Source organism: Globicephala melas, chromosome 14, assembly GCF_963455315.2.
Source record: "Globicephala melas chromosome 14, mGloMel1.2, whole genome shotgun sequence".
NCBI lineage: Eukaryota > Metazoa > Chordata > Mammalia > Artiodactyla > Delphinidae > Globicephala > Globicephala melas.
Genome location: NC_083327.1, coordinates 53,150,833 through 53,168,368, shown reverse-complemented (window position 1 = coordinate 53,168,368; position 17,536 = coordinate 53,150,833). Strand labels below are relative to the sequence as shown.

Here is a 17,536-nt window from a genome sequence, read left to right as displayed (position 1 = left end):
GCTAGGCCTTGGCCACTTCCTCATCTCTAACAGAGGCAAAATAATAAGGTCAAATGGATGTGAAACCGCTGTAAAAAATAAAGCATTAAACAGTGTTATTTGTCATTCACTTAGCTTTCAGACTACATCAACAGGGAATAATGACAGAAAACTAGCTTTTCTTAATCAGGCATCTTCATAATTTTAACATGGTTAGCAAGAATTTTCTCCTTTACTACTAATGTTCAGTAAGTCTGAAAACTATAGCCAATAATGTAAAGATACAAAGTTTTATGAAATATCTATATTCTTTAGATATTTTTACATTTATAACTTATGTTTACATTTTAAAAGGGGGGGGAGGGAGAACACTTTAATAACAACACATCAAGTGGGTCAAAAGTTATACTGAAGTTAAACCTAACAAGTAACAAATCAAAAATGAAGAGACACAGTATACAAAAGTGTAAAAATCTAAAATTAATAGTCTTCCACTGCCAAAATCAACAACACTGAACAAGGTCGAGAATAATTTGTTAGATGTGCATGAGAACTGTTTGACAATTTTATGTCATCACTTTCATTATAAAGGACTGGGATCTTGCTGCAATTATATACACTCCTCTCCATACAAACAGAAGGTAGAAATGAAGTAATTAATTAAAAGCCAAACACGACTAATTTAACATGACAAAGTAATTTCAGTTATAATAAACTCCATACAAGTTTAAACTCACTGATTAAATTTGATCTTATAAAGTGAAGGCCATTTCAAAAAATTACTTGAGCAAAAGGCTTGCCTTGTTTTATAAATTAATTTGAAAGGACAAAAGTAAAATGATAAAAAGCAACCAAACAAAAATTAACACTGCCTTTATAGGTTTAAAAATATCTAAGGTGAGTGACCTTATTTATCATTTTTAGATAGGAAAAAGCATTCTCAGAAGCATTCTTAGATCATTCTCTATTTCTTCTTCTGTGTATCAAATTTGCTTAGGGAAATATTATAAATCTACCAAAAAAATATACTAGACTTTCTTAAACAAATTAAACTCAGGGAAAAGCAAATGTGAAATTGTCCACAATGGGTCTTAATTTTGTCACTAAAACAGAAATGACTGGTTTATTATGGGGCTCCATTAATTATTAAAGCCTTTTCTCTAGATTTTTCTCCTTCCAATTCTTTGGAACAGTGCTTCAAGCCCTCATAATCATCATATGGTGCAAGTACTTTTTATGGAGGCCACGAAATAAAGATTGCTGATGTCATTCACTGTACTTTCTAATATCAAGACTTAAAACTGCAAAATATATAGGTAATATTTGTATTTTTAATGCATTAAAATAAACACTAAACAAACAACCTAACTTTACACCTCAACAAACTAGAAAGGAAGGAAATAAAGATCAGAGAAGAAATAAGTGAAATAGAGACTAAAAACATAATAGAAAAGATGAATGAAACTAAGAGCTGGTTCTTTGAAAAGATAAATAGAGCTGACAAGCCTTTAGCTAGACTCACTTGAAAAAAAAAAAGACTCAAATAAGTAAAATCAGAACTGAAGAAGAAACTTTAAACTGATACCACAGAAATAAAAAGGATCATAAGAGACCACTATCAACACTTATATGCCAACAAATTACACAACCTAGAAGAAATTCCTAGAAACACACAACCTTCTAAGATTGGGTCATGAAGAAACAGAAAATCTGAATAGACCAATTGCTAATAGAAATTGAATCAGTAGGGGCTTCCCTGGTGGTGCAGTGGTTGAGAATCTGCCTGCTAATGCAGGGGACACGGGTTCGAGCCTTGGTCTGGGAGGATCCCACATGCCACGGAGCAACTACGCCCGTGAGCCACAACTACTGAGCCTGCGCGTCTGGAGCCTGTGCTCCACAAGAGAGGCCGCCATAGTGAGAGGCCCGCGCACCGCGATGAAGAGTGGCCCCTGCCTGCCATAACTAGAGAAAGCCCTCGCACAGAAACGAAGACGCAACACAGCAAAAATAAATTAATTAATTAATAAACTCCTGCCCCCAACATCTTTAAAAAAAAAAAAAAGAAAGAAATTGAATCAGTAATCAAAAACTTCCCAACAAACAAAAGCAGAGGACCAGATGTCTTCATTTGTGAATTCTACAAAACATTCAAAGAAGAATTAATACCATCTTTTTCAAACTCTTCCAAAATATACAGGAAGAGGGAACACTTCCAAACTCATTCTACGAGGCCAGCATTACCCAAAACCAGACAAGGATACCACAAGAAAAGAAATTATAGACTAATATCCTTGATGAATATAGATATACAACTCCTCAACAAAATATTAGCAAACCAAACTCAATGATACATTAAAAGAATCATACACCATGATCAAGTGGAATTTATTCCAGGGATGCCAGAAGAGTTCAATACAAGTCAATAAAACGTGATACACCACATTAAAAAAAGGAAGAATAGGGCTTCCCTGGTGGCGCAGTGGTTGAGAGTCCGCCTGCCGATGCAGGGGACACGGGTTCGTGCCCTGGTCCGGGAAGATCTCACATGCCGCAGAGTGGCTAGGCCTGTGAGCCATGGCCGCTGAGCCTGTGCATCCAGAGCCTGTGCTCTGCAACGGGAGAGGCCACAACAGTGAGATGCCCGCATACCGCAAAAAAAAAAAAAAGGAAGAATAAAATTGTATGATCATCTCAATAGATGCAGAGAAAGCATTTGACAAAATTCAACATCCATTTATGATAAAAATTTGTATGGAACTGCAAAAAAGCCCAAATAGCTGAAGCAATCTTGAGAAAGAAGAACAAAGCTGGAGGTATTATGCTCCTTGATTTCAAACTATATTACAAATCTATGTCAATTCTAGCAGTATGGTTTTAGCATAAAAACAGACACATAGATCAATGGAAGAGAATAGAGAACCCAGAAGTAACTCCACACTTTTATGTTCAATTAATTAATGTATGACAAAAGAGCCAAGAATATACAACGGGGAAAGGACAGTCTCTTCAATAAAGAGTGCTGGGAAGACTGGACAGCCACATGCAAAAGAATGAAACTCTATCCTCTTACATCATACACAGAAATTAACTAAAATGGATTAGAGACTTGAAGAAAACACAGGTGGTTTCTTGACATCGATCTTGGTGATGATCTTTTGGATATGACTTTAAAAATAAGGCGACAAAAGCAAAAATAAACAAGTGAGGGCTTCCCTGGTGGCACAGTGGTTGAGAGTCCACCTGCCGATGCAGGGGACACGGGTTCGTGCCCCGGTCCGTGAAGATCCCACATGCCGTGGAGCGGCTGGGCCCGTGAGCCATGGCCGCTGAGCCTGCGCGTCCGGAGCCTGTGCTCTGCAACAGGAGAGGCCACAGCAGTGAGAGGCCCGCGTACCGCAAAAAACCCCAAAAAACCAAAAAAACAAGTGAGACTACATCAAACTAAAAGGTTTCTGCCCAGCAAAGAAAATCATCAACAAAATGAAAAGGCAACCTACCAAATGGGAGAAAACATTTGCAAATCATGTACCTGATAAGGGTTAATATCCAAAATATACAAAGAACTCATACAACTCAAAAGCAAAATATTAAAATTAAAAAATGGGCAGAGGATCTGAATAGACATTTTTCCAAAGACAACATACAGATGGTCAACAGGCACTTGAAAAGATGCTCAACATCACTAATCACGGAAATGCAAATCAAAACCACAATGAGATATCATCTCACACCTATTAAAATGGCTGTTATCCAAAGGAAATAACAAATGTTTGTGAGGATAAAAAGGAAAGGGAACCTGTGTGCATTTTTGGAAGGAAGGTAAATTGGTGCAGCCACGATGGAAAACAATATGAAGACCCCTCGAATTAAAAACAGAACTAACATATGACCCAGCAATTCCACTTCTGGGCATTTACCTTATAAAAATGAAAACCCTAATCTGAAAAGATACATACACCCCCACATTCAGTGCAGCATTATTTACAACAGCCGAGATATGGGAGCAAGTTGTATGTTCATCGATGGATGAATGGATAAAGCAGATGTGATATGTATAATAGAATACTCCTCAGCCATAAAAAAAGAATGAAATCTTTCCATTTGCAACAACATGGATCGACCCTGAGGGCATTAAGCAAAGTGAAATAAGACAGAAAAAGACAAACACCATATGATCTCACTTATATGTAGATTCTAAAAAACAAAACAAACAAAAAACGAAGCTTATTAAGACAGAGAACAGACTGATAGTTGTCAGGGGGTTAGAGGAGGGAGGCAGTGGAGAGGGTCAAAAAGTACAAACTTCCAACTATAAAATAAATAAGCCATGAGGATGTAATGTACAGCATGGTAACTAGTTAATAATAGTGCATTGCGTATCTGAAAGTTGCTAAGAGAGTAGATCTTGAAAGTCCTCATCATGATAAAAAAAAATTTGTAACTATGTATGGTGATGGATGTTAACTAGACTTACTGTGGTGATCATTTCATAATGCATACAAACATTGAACCATGATGTACAGATGAGAAATATGTCAATTATACCTCACTAAGAATGCTAATGTCACTCACTTTACTTTCTCATTTCAAGACTAAAACTACAAAATCTATAGGTAATATTTGTTTTTTATACATATTACTCATGTGGCTGGCACATGTTAGTTATTATTCTTATTATTAATAACTCATATAAGTACATTAAGTGCTGTGATTTCTAAGAGCTGTAATGTTACTATCTGAATTATCAAATGTCTTACTACTTCCCTCAAAATATAAAAGACATGAGAAGTGACTGGGAGAGTATGAAAAAAGCATACTCTAACATACAACAGAAGGCTTTTATTCAATGTGACAGATACTGATAATCAGTGTTATGGACTGAATTGTGTGCCTCAAAATTCATATGTTGAAGTCCTAACCCCCAATATTTCTGTACTTGGACATAGGGCCTTAAAGGAGGTGAATGAAGTTAAATGAGGCCATCACTGTGGGGTGGCAATCCAATAGCACCGACGTCCTTGTAAGAGGAAGAAACATCAGCAGTGTGTATGTACAGAGGACACAAAGAGAAGGCGGCTGTCTACAAGCTAGGAAGAGAGGTCTCATCAGAAACCAAACCTGCTGGCTTTGGACTTCCAGTCTCCAGAACTGTGAGAAAATCAAGTTCTTTTATTTAAGCCACTCTGTCTGCAGTATTCTGTTATGGCAGGCTGAGTAGACTACAGTTAATTTAAAAAGTCAGTAAAAGCAGGAAAAAATTAAAATGCTTTGTTAATATATTAAACATCTTATTTCAACTTAAAAAATTGTATATTCAGGGACTTCCCTGGTGGTCCAGTGGTTAAGACTACGCTTCCACTGCAGGGGGCATGGGTTCAATCCCTGGTCAGAGAACTAAGATTCCACATGCCACGTTATCAATCTTTTGATACAGAATTAAGACCTGCAAAGATGTCCAGTTTTGGCTTCTGTAAAATGAAGCAAGAACTTAGACTCTTACAAAGCAACCTCAGTACAGAAACCTGGATTGCAGTAACTTTTTCCCAACCTGTTATAGTTATCTCAACCATTTCCAATACAAGACTCTAAATTTTTCAGCAATTCACTTTGTCCTATCTTTCTAAAGCATTCATATTTGTTTCTACAGAAATGACAACTTCATTCTTCCATTCACATTTCACTGGTCTAACTAGTATTTAGATTATATAAATGACATAGCAAATATAACTGGCATAAACAGCTCACAGGAAAAACACAAGTGACTCACAATAGACAATTCATCTGTAAGTACAGAAGTGTACAAATATAGTAGAGACCAAGTAACTCACTAGCTCAAAGTATCTGACCTATTCTAGGCATCATGCATTGTGTTTTAGAGCAGGAACAGCCAGTACTGGCTAATCAACTGAGTTTGAAATGAAGTTAGTTAAGAGGGCTTCTTGGTACAGTCCTCCCTTGGCATCCACAGGAGATTGGTTCCAGGACCCACTGTGGATACCAAAATTGGCAGATGCTCAAGTCTGAGAGTCGGGTCTCGGCATCCACGGGTTCCGCACGCTCAGTTTCAACCAGCTGTGGATCGTGTACCACATTTAGGATGAGCAGTTTGGCTGAATCTGTGGATGTGGAACCCTCGGATAGGGAGGGCTTACTGCATATCCAAATAAACGGTGGCCATTTAAAATGATCGCTTTGGAAGGTTGTGTCACTGTGTCAAACAATTTGAAAACTCCTCTTTTGGAATTTCTGAAAACTGCTTATGTTTTAAACGTTTAATGGTAAACTGTCATCCTTGGAACGAGATGTGACTTCCAAAAAACATTAAGTGACCTGTCTGGTATAAAATGTGAGCAGCAAAGTCCAGGAATATAATTTGAAGAAAAGCAAGGTGTACTATAAAGTAAAATAACTGTTTAATATATTTCTTCTTTAAATGTAAATCTAAAAGTTTTAAGAACATGCTGAATAACTATGACATAAGTATATTGAGTACAAGATGCCACTCCAAGAATATCTGCTACTTGCATATAAACTTCTAGTATTTGTTTAAAATGACTATCAGACATTCATTTTAATTACATCACATATACCTTTACATATGTATGTACACAAATACATACATACACATATATGTAAGAGTGGACACCAATCAACTTTATACACACCCACACACACACACATACGTATATGTATATATACACATAGCTTAGCCTTCAGAAATGCCCTGATACTGGAGCCCAATTATTGAGGAAATTTTGTCACATTGAAGATTCTGAACCTTACTCTTATAAAAATGAGTCACGAAAATTTTTGCATCAAGAAGTGACTTAACGAATGCAGTGTTTTAGGAAGATTTATTTAACATGTAGGAACTAGAGGTGTGAAAAATGGAAGGAGAAAGGTAATTTAGGAGATTATCAGCATAAACCAGGTATATGGTAATAAGGGTCTAAATTAGAGACAGACAGGAAATGGAAATTAAAAGGACAAAAACAAGAAATATGTAAAATAATATATGCAAAAGGGACTGTACAAACATTAGTTTTTATTATTGTGAAAGAACCCGTAAGCTGTGAAGTAGATGAAAAATATCAAATGCAGAGTAAGGATGAGTAAGACAAAATCCTCAGGCAGTAACACCCTGTTCTTCTCCGCTTGCCCTACAAATCCAAAACAAAGATGGGGCTTACTCAAATTTCTAGTGAATATGGAAGAGCTTTGGTTGTCAATCAAGATAAGTACAGCCCAGTGAGCATTCTGTAGATTTAATTAAGCTCCAGTATGAGGTATTCATATCAATTCTGATCTGGATATGAAGTAACAGATGTTTTGTTCTTTCTTCTCAAGCTTAAATGAATTATGTGTGGGGGAGAAAGAGAAAGAAAAAGAGAGAGAACACGTGTTGGACCCTAACAGATGGGGGCAAATTACTTTCTCCTTTATTCAAAGTGACATTTTCTCTTCAGTACAGTCTGCAGTCAAGTAGGTTCTGCTTTTGGGGAGAAATGGTAACTAGTACATCGCTAATTAGACAATGGTTGTTTAATTAAGAGTGCTCTGTTTTATAACTGAGTTAGCCCAAGGATGTCAAATAAGCCTGAAAAGTAAAGGTCAACTTTTATTTCTAGTCTTCAACTTCTATATTCTATTCCTACCCTCTGAACTCCACCAAAGGCCACAAACCTGCTCAACTTTTACCTCTTCCTGAACTCGTCAATATTTTTTAAAAAATCAAGGACTAACGTTTCCAAACTTCATTAGAAGAAAACTAGAAAAATCTACTTCTAATTCTTCCAGAATTTATCTGAAAAACACTAGGATAACTTACCTCAAATCCCTTCACCTTTTCCATCGTTATCAAGCGCCTTGATGTGCGACCGGAAAGCTTCTGCTCACAGTTGCTGATGAGTTTCAAGCAAGGGTGCCAGGGTACCATCTCTTCAGTGTATCTGAAGAAAGAGCAGCTGACTGTTAGGGACACTTACATGTGCACCCCGCAAAGGATCATCATGGGGGTTATCCAGTGTGGTATGGGACGTCCTCCCACTACTTGCTGTACCATTTTATTTCACATATGCTAATTGTCCATATAATCCATAAACAATCTGCATTTATGAAAAGCAAAGTATTTAACATAACCACATCCAAAGAAAGTAATTGAATGTTTTTACCTGTATAATGAGGATGAGAGAGAACACAGGTATGTTTTATTGAAGAATGCCAAGCATTTAAACCACAGAAATACAAGATGACAATTCTACCCTAAAGGATCCCACGAGAGCACATGAGACAGACAGAAATACATTCCATAACAACCCCCTAACATTCATGAGGGACTGATTCAACTGGGGATGATTATAAATTCCCAAAGTAAAGCCCACTACAGCATATATCCCTTTAAAATGAAATGTCCCTGCAAAATTTTTTATGACATCTTGAGACCTCTATTAACCTTGTTATATAAGATTATTCAGCTAAACTACCACTAAATTAAACACTACAGATGACATCAATCCTCTGCCATGAAATAAAACCAAAGTTATGATAAAGAGCAGTGGTGCTTGCTGCTGTACAGCACATGTACTTAGTGAATGAAGATGACGACATCTAGAAAGCAGGACAGTCAGGGTGCAGTAGTTCAGAACTTCATGTCTGATAGGTTGTTGGCACTAATCTTGGTAGAAGAAACAGGTAACAAATGTGGGGGAAACAGTTACGGAGCAGAATTCAGAAGAACAGCAGGAGAGAGGGCTCACTAGGTAGGGGCACCTTTAAGAACACTGTGATTGCCAGTTTTTATTTTTCCTTTGCAAACCTTCATGTTTCTAGATAAACAGCCTGCAAACATTTCTTATACGGGATATCTTAAAGCTCTGATCCAAAATGGGAAAGGTGCTGATCAGCGCTTCCTGTAAAGGACCACCATCCGACCAGCCAATTCTAATGCATCAACACTGTCTTCCCCACCACTTGTTCACTGATTTCTCTAGGTCCCTGTGACCTTCAACAAGCTCTCCCTCATTACCTTGACCACATGCTCAAAACTTTCATCACCCACTTACCAAGCAACATTCATAATGCACTTCACTTCATTATCAGTGGAAGGAATTCTCTTGAAGTCATTCTCTGCCTCCCTCCTTAGGGCTTTCCAACAAATAATGGCCATTTCAGATTTCATCTCACCTAATAATTCTCTAATGCTCACTATACAGTCAGAAATGTTGTGCTCCTATGACATTAAGTTGATGTCAAATTTGGAGTCTTCACACAAAGCATTTATGATATGAAAGAATACATTCTACACCATAGTTGACAGACTTAAGTAATGGTAACAAAGAGAAGATATAGTTTTGACCTTAGGCTTGCAAACATCAGGGTTTAGAAATGTCTGAACTTGTCAAATTTAGTAACATACCCTTTTTTAAAGAAAAAAATCTTATTTCTTGGCAAAGGAAAAGGTATTTTTATTAAATTTTATTTATATACCTTTTATTGACAAGGTATTTTTATTAAAATGTTTCTTAAATGTATATAAACATAAATTCCTCATGCTTATATAATTTATATAACTATAAAACCCAAAACAAATTTATAAATTAAATCAAAGTACAAAACCAATACAATTTTAGTTAATATTTATGACATGAATAACGCTAAACTGGTGAAACTAAGTCATTGGCATTTGGCTTAACAGCAGAAAAACATTTACATGTTCTAGATCATTTTTTGACTTGAACTTTGAGTTTAAGCATGAAAGGACATCATTTAGGTCATCATTATCATTAACAAACTTGTTTTTAACCACTACTCTATTATATGAATGAGCCAATCAATTTAACAGTGTACTCCCAAAATATCACACTAAAAAATAAAAAACAGCAGTTAAAAATTATTTACTATATATTTACTAACATATTTCATACTAATGGACTGTTTGCAATCTGTTAAGTAGAAGCTATAAATCTGTACTATGCCTAGACTATTATGATAGTATGGTATCTTATCTTAATTCCCTGTTTTTAGTACTATTCCCCTATAATCTAAGCCTCTATTTAAAATCTAAATCAGCCAGAATAGGTAAATCCACAGAGATAGATAAGTGGTTACTAGGGACAAGAGCAATAGTGACTGCTTATGCATACAGGGTTTCTTTTGGGGATAATAAAAATGTTCCAGAGGGCTTCCCTGATGGCGCAGTGGTTACGAATCCACCTGCCAATGCAGGGGACACAAGTTCAAGCCCTAGTCCAGGAAGATCCCACATGCCGCAGAGCAACTAAGCCCATGCACCACAATTACTGAGCCTGCGCTCTAGAGTCCACGAGCCACAGCTACTGAGCCCGCGCACCACAACTACTGAAGCCCACACGCCTAGAGCCCATGCTCCGCAACAAAGAAGCCCACGCACCGCAATGAAGAGTAGCCCCCACTCATTGCAACTAGAGAAAGCCCATGCGCAGCAACGAAGATCCGACGCAGCCAAAAATAAATAAATAAAATAAATTTATTTAAAAATTGTTCTAGAATTAGACAGTGGTGATGGTTGCATAACTCTGAGGTTATACTAAAAACCATGGAGTTGTACACTTTAAAAAGGTGACTTTCATGGTATACAAATTATATTTCAACCTTTTTTAAAAAAGAAAAAAAAAGTGTATAGGTCCCTAGCTTTTCCATCAATCAATTTTGACAGCCATTTATTTTCCTGTGAATCTTCATGACTCAAGCTAACTATTTCCAAATGTCATTAGAGTTTCACTTCCCATTTGAGAAACGGATTTTGTGCTGATTGATTTCAGCACTTACTGAAAACAATTTAAAAGAATCACTTTTCTCTGTTTCCTGTATGAAAGATGAAAAACAACACGTTTGTTTCTGTTTTTTGTGGCTCTGAGCCACCACAAAATTCATTTTATCACAATTAAACTTTATCCCCAAATCTTACTTTGGAGTACTTTATTAGACTTCTTCACTTTGTCATCATTTTTATCACAAGCACTAGCAGTTGGATTTCCAGTAAAGGACAGCCTTCACAAAGAAACACAGTTTCTAATCACTTCAAGAGCATTATCTGTGTATAAATGACAATTAGAAAACAACACATAGGGATATGTGGAACCTGGGCAAAAAGCTACACTCACTCAACTGCTTAGCAACTCCTATAATATCAAATACATGAGTTGAATGTATGCCCTGCCCAAATGAATGTTACACAGTTCTTCAGGGTCATTTGCAAATAGTTGAAATTGTGAATAATAAACTCACAAATACCAAAAGTCAAGAATAATTTTATGTGGTAAGTCTCTATGAGTAATAAGAGCAAACTACTAGGAGAGCACATATGAAGGACTGATGAATTCTGCTTAGAAGGTTTCAGAAAGTGTCACAGAGGTGGTAACAATTAAGCCAGGCCTTGAAAGATGACTAGAATTTTACGGCTGAGGAAAGAAGAAACAGTATATCAAGCAATGGGTACAGAATAAATAAAGGTTGAAGGACATAACATATACAGAGTGTCTTGATGCTGGCCAAAAATACAGTATACTAGAGTGGGGAGAATCTGGACTAGAGGAAGCAGAAGTTTGTTGAGTAGCAGTTTCTTCACCACAATTTAAATTACCAAATAGTGAGAAAACCCTTTTTCAATCATCAGTTCTGACAATTCTTCACAAATAACTAAGCTGTTAGGTAGTATTTTGTTTTTATCGTCTTATACCTTTCAAAATGTCTTGGGTTTAAAAAAAATAAAAATGTTCTGGGTTTAATGAATAATACCTTAACTTGATTATAATGTGCGAGTCTTATTTTTAAACTTCAATCATATAACAGGATTTGGCTGAGTAAATTAATTCAATAGTAGGACTAAAAGCCTACATTCACTATACCAAAAATACAAAAGTTTTCAAATTAAGCTGTGCTAAGGTACAATTTTAAAATGAATTCTTTATTCTTAGTCTAATAAAAAGCTATATATGCAATACAACATAACCAAACTAATTCTAAATTGTTTAATTCAGAAGCAAGAACGTTATTTCAAACTTTTGCAGATGACTTTAGTTTTAAGTTCATCTAATACTGTGTTATTTTAAAAAGAGTAAATACTTTGGATTATGTTTACTGCAAAAGTGAAAATAGTTCATTCCCTAATATAAACGCAAGACAAACTAAGTTCATTAATAAGATCACTTTGAGTTAAGGGGAGGAGAAGGCACAACAGAAGTCTAGTTATGAACATCAGAAGACCTGACAAATAAGTCAGGGAAGTAAATGCCATAGGAGTCTTTCCATGTGTGTCCTAGCCTGGATGAAATTTGTCCTTTGATAAAACATCTAAGGTAAAAAAAAAAAAACAAAAGTGACAAAAACGTGCCTTTTTTTACTTCTAAAAAATCCCTTTGGTTATATGGACTTGGAAATTTCCCCTTGTCGAAAATTATTAAAAGAGAAGTCACTGAAGAAATACCCAGTGGCCATTTTTTAAGGTCTTCAGAAATACTAAAATAGTTGAAAGTGCCTCCAGTTTGACTTTTTATAAAAAACGAAGAAATAAAAGAATTACAGAAGATATTCATAGCCACATTTAATTTCAATTATAATTAAATAATAAACTACAAAATAGTGGAAAGTCAGAAATGCCAGAATATAAGAAACACACAAAAACTCATGAGGATATTTCAAAAGGACAGAGGAGCCACCTCAGAGGGACTCCTGCTGATCATAAATCTGGGACAATTTGAACAACAAAATAATGATAGTAATAAATTATAACCCAATGAATAATATAGGAATCTATGACTCCATACCAGTATAAATTAATAAATTAATGGGAGAGAAGGGAAAACTAATCCTTATAGTAGAATGCCAACTTAAAATGCAGAAGGAATGATGGAATAGAAAAGTCATCATTATGGTGGTTGTCAATGTGAGTAGTCACCTGATGAAGAACAAGATATTGGTGTAATCTTGTGATACCTCCCCCTGGGAAATAGTAATCGAGAAGAACATGATAACTCACAGCGGAGAAACCTGACAGAGAACAACATGACCAGATGATCAAGTTTAAGACCTCCAGTAGAGGTTGGCTCTGTGTGTCCCATAATGCAGTGCACTAAGAGCACAGTATCATTTTTGTGGTATTTCTACCAAAAGCATTGCCTGAGTCTGGTCAAGGAAGAAACATCAGATGGACCGGGTTAGGGGTCAACCTTCACAATATAAGCCCTGTACTCTATAAAACTGTTAAGGACACAAAAGATAAGGAAAGATTGAGGAAATATTCCAGACTGGAGGAGAATGACATGATGGGTCAATGCAGTACATTTTCCTAGAGAGACTGCAATCAGTAACATCTGACTGGGGTCCATGATCTGGACAGCAGCACTATCAATGCTGACTTCCAGACTTCAGGGGTTGATGGTGATTTGACAACAATGCTCTTGCTTCTGAGAAATGCAATGAAATACGCAGGGGTGATGGGGCATCATATCTGCAACTTCTCAAATAGTTCCAAAAATGATTAATGATAATGGGCATGTGATTAATGTAATGGGTGAGGAAAGGGGGGTAGAGGAGGTGTATGTTAATAGTTGGAAAATTTGGATGGGGGAGAGATGGGAGTTTTTTGCATTTGAAACTTTTCTGTAAATTTGAAATTTATTTCAAATAAAATTTTTAAAATTCCAGCTCTGAAAACTTGAATTAAAACAAAAAGACAAGTTAGTTTGCTGCTGGAGTTCAGCTTGTCTAAGGCAGAAACCACTTTTGAATAAAAATAAACAAATATGCTCTTCTCTGAAAATATTTTTTTTCTCTGAAAATATTAATAAAACACCATCTATCACTTCACATACCAGACACCTGAGATCTTGGCAAGATCTTGAATTATGTGAACAGCACTAGGAATAACGAAAACAATAAACTAGCTAGCTTTTAACTTTAGACAAGTCATTTCACTCCTTGGAATTAATTTCTCTTATTTCCAAAATTAAGAAATAATTAATTTCTTAACAGAACATAAGCCCTGTGTTAAGGGGTATGGGTATGAATGTGTACAGTCTTATTAGCTGATAAACAAGATGCAAAACTAAAGTTAGGTCAGGGCTTCCCTGAGGGTGCAGTGGTTAAGAATCCGCCTGCCGATGCAGAGGACACAGGTTCAAGCCCCAGTCCAGGAAGATCCCACATGCCGTGGAGTAACTAAGCCCCTGGGCCACAACTACTGAGCCTGTGCTCTAGAGCCCGTGAGCCCCAACTACTGAAGCCTGTGTGCCTAGAGCCCGCGCACTGCAATGAAGAGAGTAGCCCCCGCTCGCCTCAACTAGAGGACGCACATGCACAGCAACGAAGACCCAATGCAGCCAATAAATAAATAAATTTATTTTAAAATAATAATAATAAAAAAATAAAGTTAGGTCCTGGTAGCTCCCAATGAAACATTTATAAAAGAAACAACAAAAAAGCATAGCTTCCAACTGCTGAGGGACCATCAACCATTATGAAAAGACAAACAAGAAAACACTGGTCTAAAATGCTTTTTGTACAATTATGTATAGTAAATATAGAAATTAAAATAATTTCTAAAAAAGATATCTATAGCATATTGAACAAATAGCCAAATTTTCAGCTTGACACTGCCTTTCAAATCTAAAGATCCTGTTTTGTCAACACATCTTGTCTTTCATTGTTGGTGTACACAGCTCTGTTTATAATTAATAACTACTGAATAATAAAACCCAAACCAATAATGTTGAACATAATCAGGGCTTTAAATATATGTATAGCTCTTAGTTTGTTTGGTCTTAGCTTTTAAAAAAGATTTTACTGCATTTACAGTGATCATAAGAGCCAATATATATTCAAGCTAACTAGCAGTAGATAGATGAATCACTCAGCTAAGTTGTTAAAATTTATCTAAGTTTATGGCCTGGCCAAAGAGCTATTGAACACACAGGCCCCGAGCTAAGTATGATATACAACAGGGGCAAACTTTTGCTCTTACAGGCCAGATAGTAAATATTTTAGCCTTTGTGGACCACATGTGTTTCTGACACATATTCTTCTTTGTTGTTTTTTTCTTTTCTAATAACCCTTTAAATAGGTAAAAACCAGTCTTAGCTCAAGTGCCTTACAAAAACAGGCTGAAAACCATATCAGGCTCACAGGCTGTAGTTTGCCAACCCCTGATGTAAAATAAAAAGTTCAAAGCAATTCAATCAATAAGAAGAAGGGGCCTGTTTTATGCAGCGTGTTGGTAAATGAAGGCCATCATACACATTAAACACAAAGATATTTACCCTGAATATGATTAGAGACAGGGAAAAAAAGTATGCTAGATATACAAATACCATAAGAAAAAGTAAAATTATTTAATATTTTAAATAATTAAAAGTAAAATTATTTAATATTACATACTCTGGTGTGTACACTGGTAACCAATAGACTAGTCTTCCACCTAATACGAGGGTCTCAGCTGCAAAGTTTAACAGGTCAAAAAACATATCACTCAGATGATAACTCAAGGAAACAGGAACGTGGCTTTCTGGACTAGACAAAGAAAACAAAATTTCAAAATCAGTGAAAAACTTTAAGACTATTAAACTAAGTTAATTAAAAAAAAGCAATATGCTTCTTCCCAAAGTAGTAACATACCATATTTAACTTTTACTTACCATTTTTCTATCCCCTTTGGTATTTCCTTTTGTGAACCTGTTCTTCTTGTAGACTCTCTAATACCATATGGAGCTAGACAGAAAACAGGTAACACGGATAGTCAAAAGTCACCTAATCACCACTGCAAAGCAGATGGACATCATGTGCCTCCAGATGTGACACCCTGAGAAGGACACATCACCTATGCAATATCCCACCTGAGAATGCATAACAAGAGGGACATTCTATTTAAAACACTGGGAGGGCAGGCAAGCAGGTGACTGTATTCTTCAAAATGTCAATGTCATAAAAGACAGAGAAAGGTTGTGAAAATGTTACAAACTAAAGGAGGGTTAAAAGATATGACTACTAAAGGCAATACCTGACACTAGGCTGGATACTGCACTTCAGGGAAAAACATGCTATAAAGGATATTACTGGGTCAACTGACAAAACTGGATGAGAAACTACAGATTAAAGAATTAGCGATTCACTGAAATTGGTAACTGTACTTTGGCTATCTAAGAGACTATCCCTATTCTTAGGAAATATACACTGGAGTATGGGGGGGCGGTGAAGGGCCATGATGTATACAACTTACTCTCAATTGATCAGGAAAAAAATTACGTATTTTTATAAATACACATAGAGAGTGAGAGCAAATAATAAAGTAGATTATTAATAAAAAGTCACTCAATTTTCAAAAGTATATTCATACTTGCTAATTTTTCTTTTGTTAGATTTGAAAATATCTAAGTTACCAAAGAACTGAAAAGGTCTGAGATGGAAGGGTTGAGATACTGTATGCCACTATATACAGATTTACTGCCAAATACTATAGAAAAGGTAGATTTATTCTTAGATAGGATGCCTGAAAAGCCCAAGAACTCACATGGCATGAGAAAACAAGTTCTCATGCACATTCTTGAAGCTCAGTGGGTTCACAAGCACAGTGGGTCACACCCAAATTTCTTTTAACTCTATAAAGGAGATGCCAGTTACAACGGGCACAACAACAACAAAAAAACATAAAAGCTTACACATAGAGAAATGGGAGATATCTGAAACTTTCTTCTTCAAATGTGATACCATAATTGCAAATGACATTTTGGCTCCAGTTGCTACACTAATAACCAATTACGGTCAAATATAAAACAAATATAAAAACAAATTTATGTCTTAAAAAATAAGCCGAAGAGAAAAAGGGATGACAAGTTAATACATATAGTTTAAAAAATCAAAACCACTTAGTTAAATTGGTGTCCTGCCCTACATTCATAATTTTTTCCTTCTCACTATGTGAAGAAGTCAGGGGTGAGGGGAATACTAATACAAGTTGGCTTTCTTTGTTGTACTGATAAATTTTGTAATTTAAATGTAAATGACTTTAGGAACCTAATCCTACTCCTACTTTTGTATAAAAATAAACTTACGATCAGTGATGATTGCATCAAAGTATGTGCCCTTCCTCCAAGAAGGTTTAGATGCATCTGAAACCAGGACATCAAGGTAATACTTCTCTAAACCATATTGACGAAGATTTGCCCTAATGTTTTCATCTGGTCCTCTCCATTTCTGGTTTTTCCTACTAGCCTTTCCTGAAGGGAAAGAAAAAGGAAGACAGAACAAACAAACAACATTCTTACCTCGTCATTTGGCTAAAAGTAACGTTTAACTTATCTAAACCTGTATTTAATCAAATAAAACTTGCTTTCATTTCAAATCTTAATTTTATTTATACAAGGAACAATTATTTTTATTTTAACTTATTGTAAAAAATGTTTCAAAAAGTAAACTGTACTGATGTCTAACTATCCTTTCACATAAAACTGCCTTAAAACACTCATTCAATAATTAATGCATTCAAAGCGTACTAATAAAGACACAGAGTTAAACAGAACATGGT

The 17,536-nt window shown here is 35.9% G+C and overlaps 1 protein-coding gene across 3 annotated transcripts in view; it reads right to left on the bottom strand.

The window, feature by feature from the left end:
* TRMT11 (tRNA methyltransferase 11 homolog) overlaps positions 1-17,536 on the bottom strand; it is a 63,347-nt gene that overhangs the window by 14,171 nt on the left and 31,640 nt on the right. For all 3 annotated transcript variants that reach the window (XM_030853523.2, XM_070043458.1, XM_060283625.2), the window contains exons 9-12: positions 17,064-17,228; positions 15,651-15,723; positions 15,394-15,525; positions 7,811-7,931 (exon numbers count right to left, since the gene is read on the bottom strand). In XM_030853523.2, the coding sequence (XP_030709383.1) occupies positions 7,811-7,931; positions 15,394-15,525; positions 15,651-15,723; positions 17,064-17,228 (491 nt within the window). The remainder of the gene's footprint in view (positions 1-7,810; positions 7,932-15,393; positions 15,526-15,650; positions 15,724-17,063; positions 17,229-17,536) is intronic.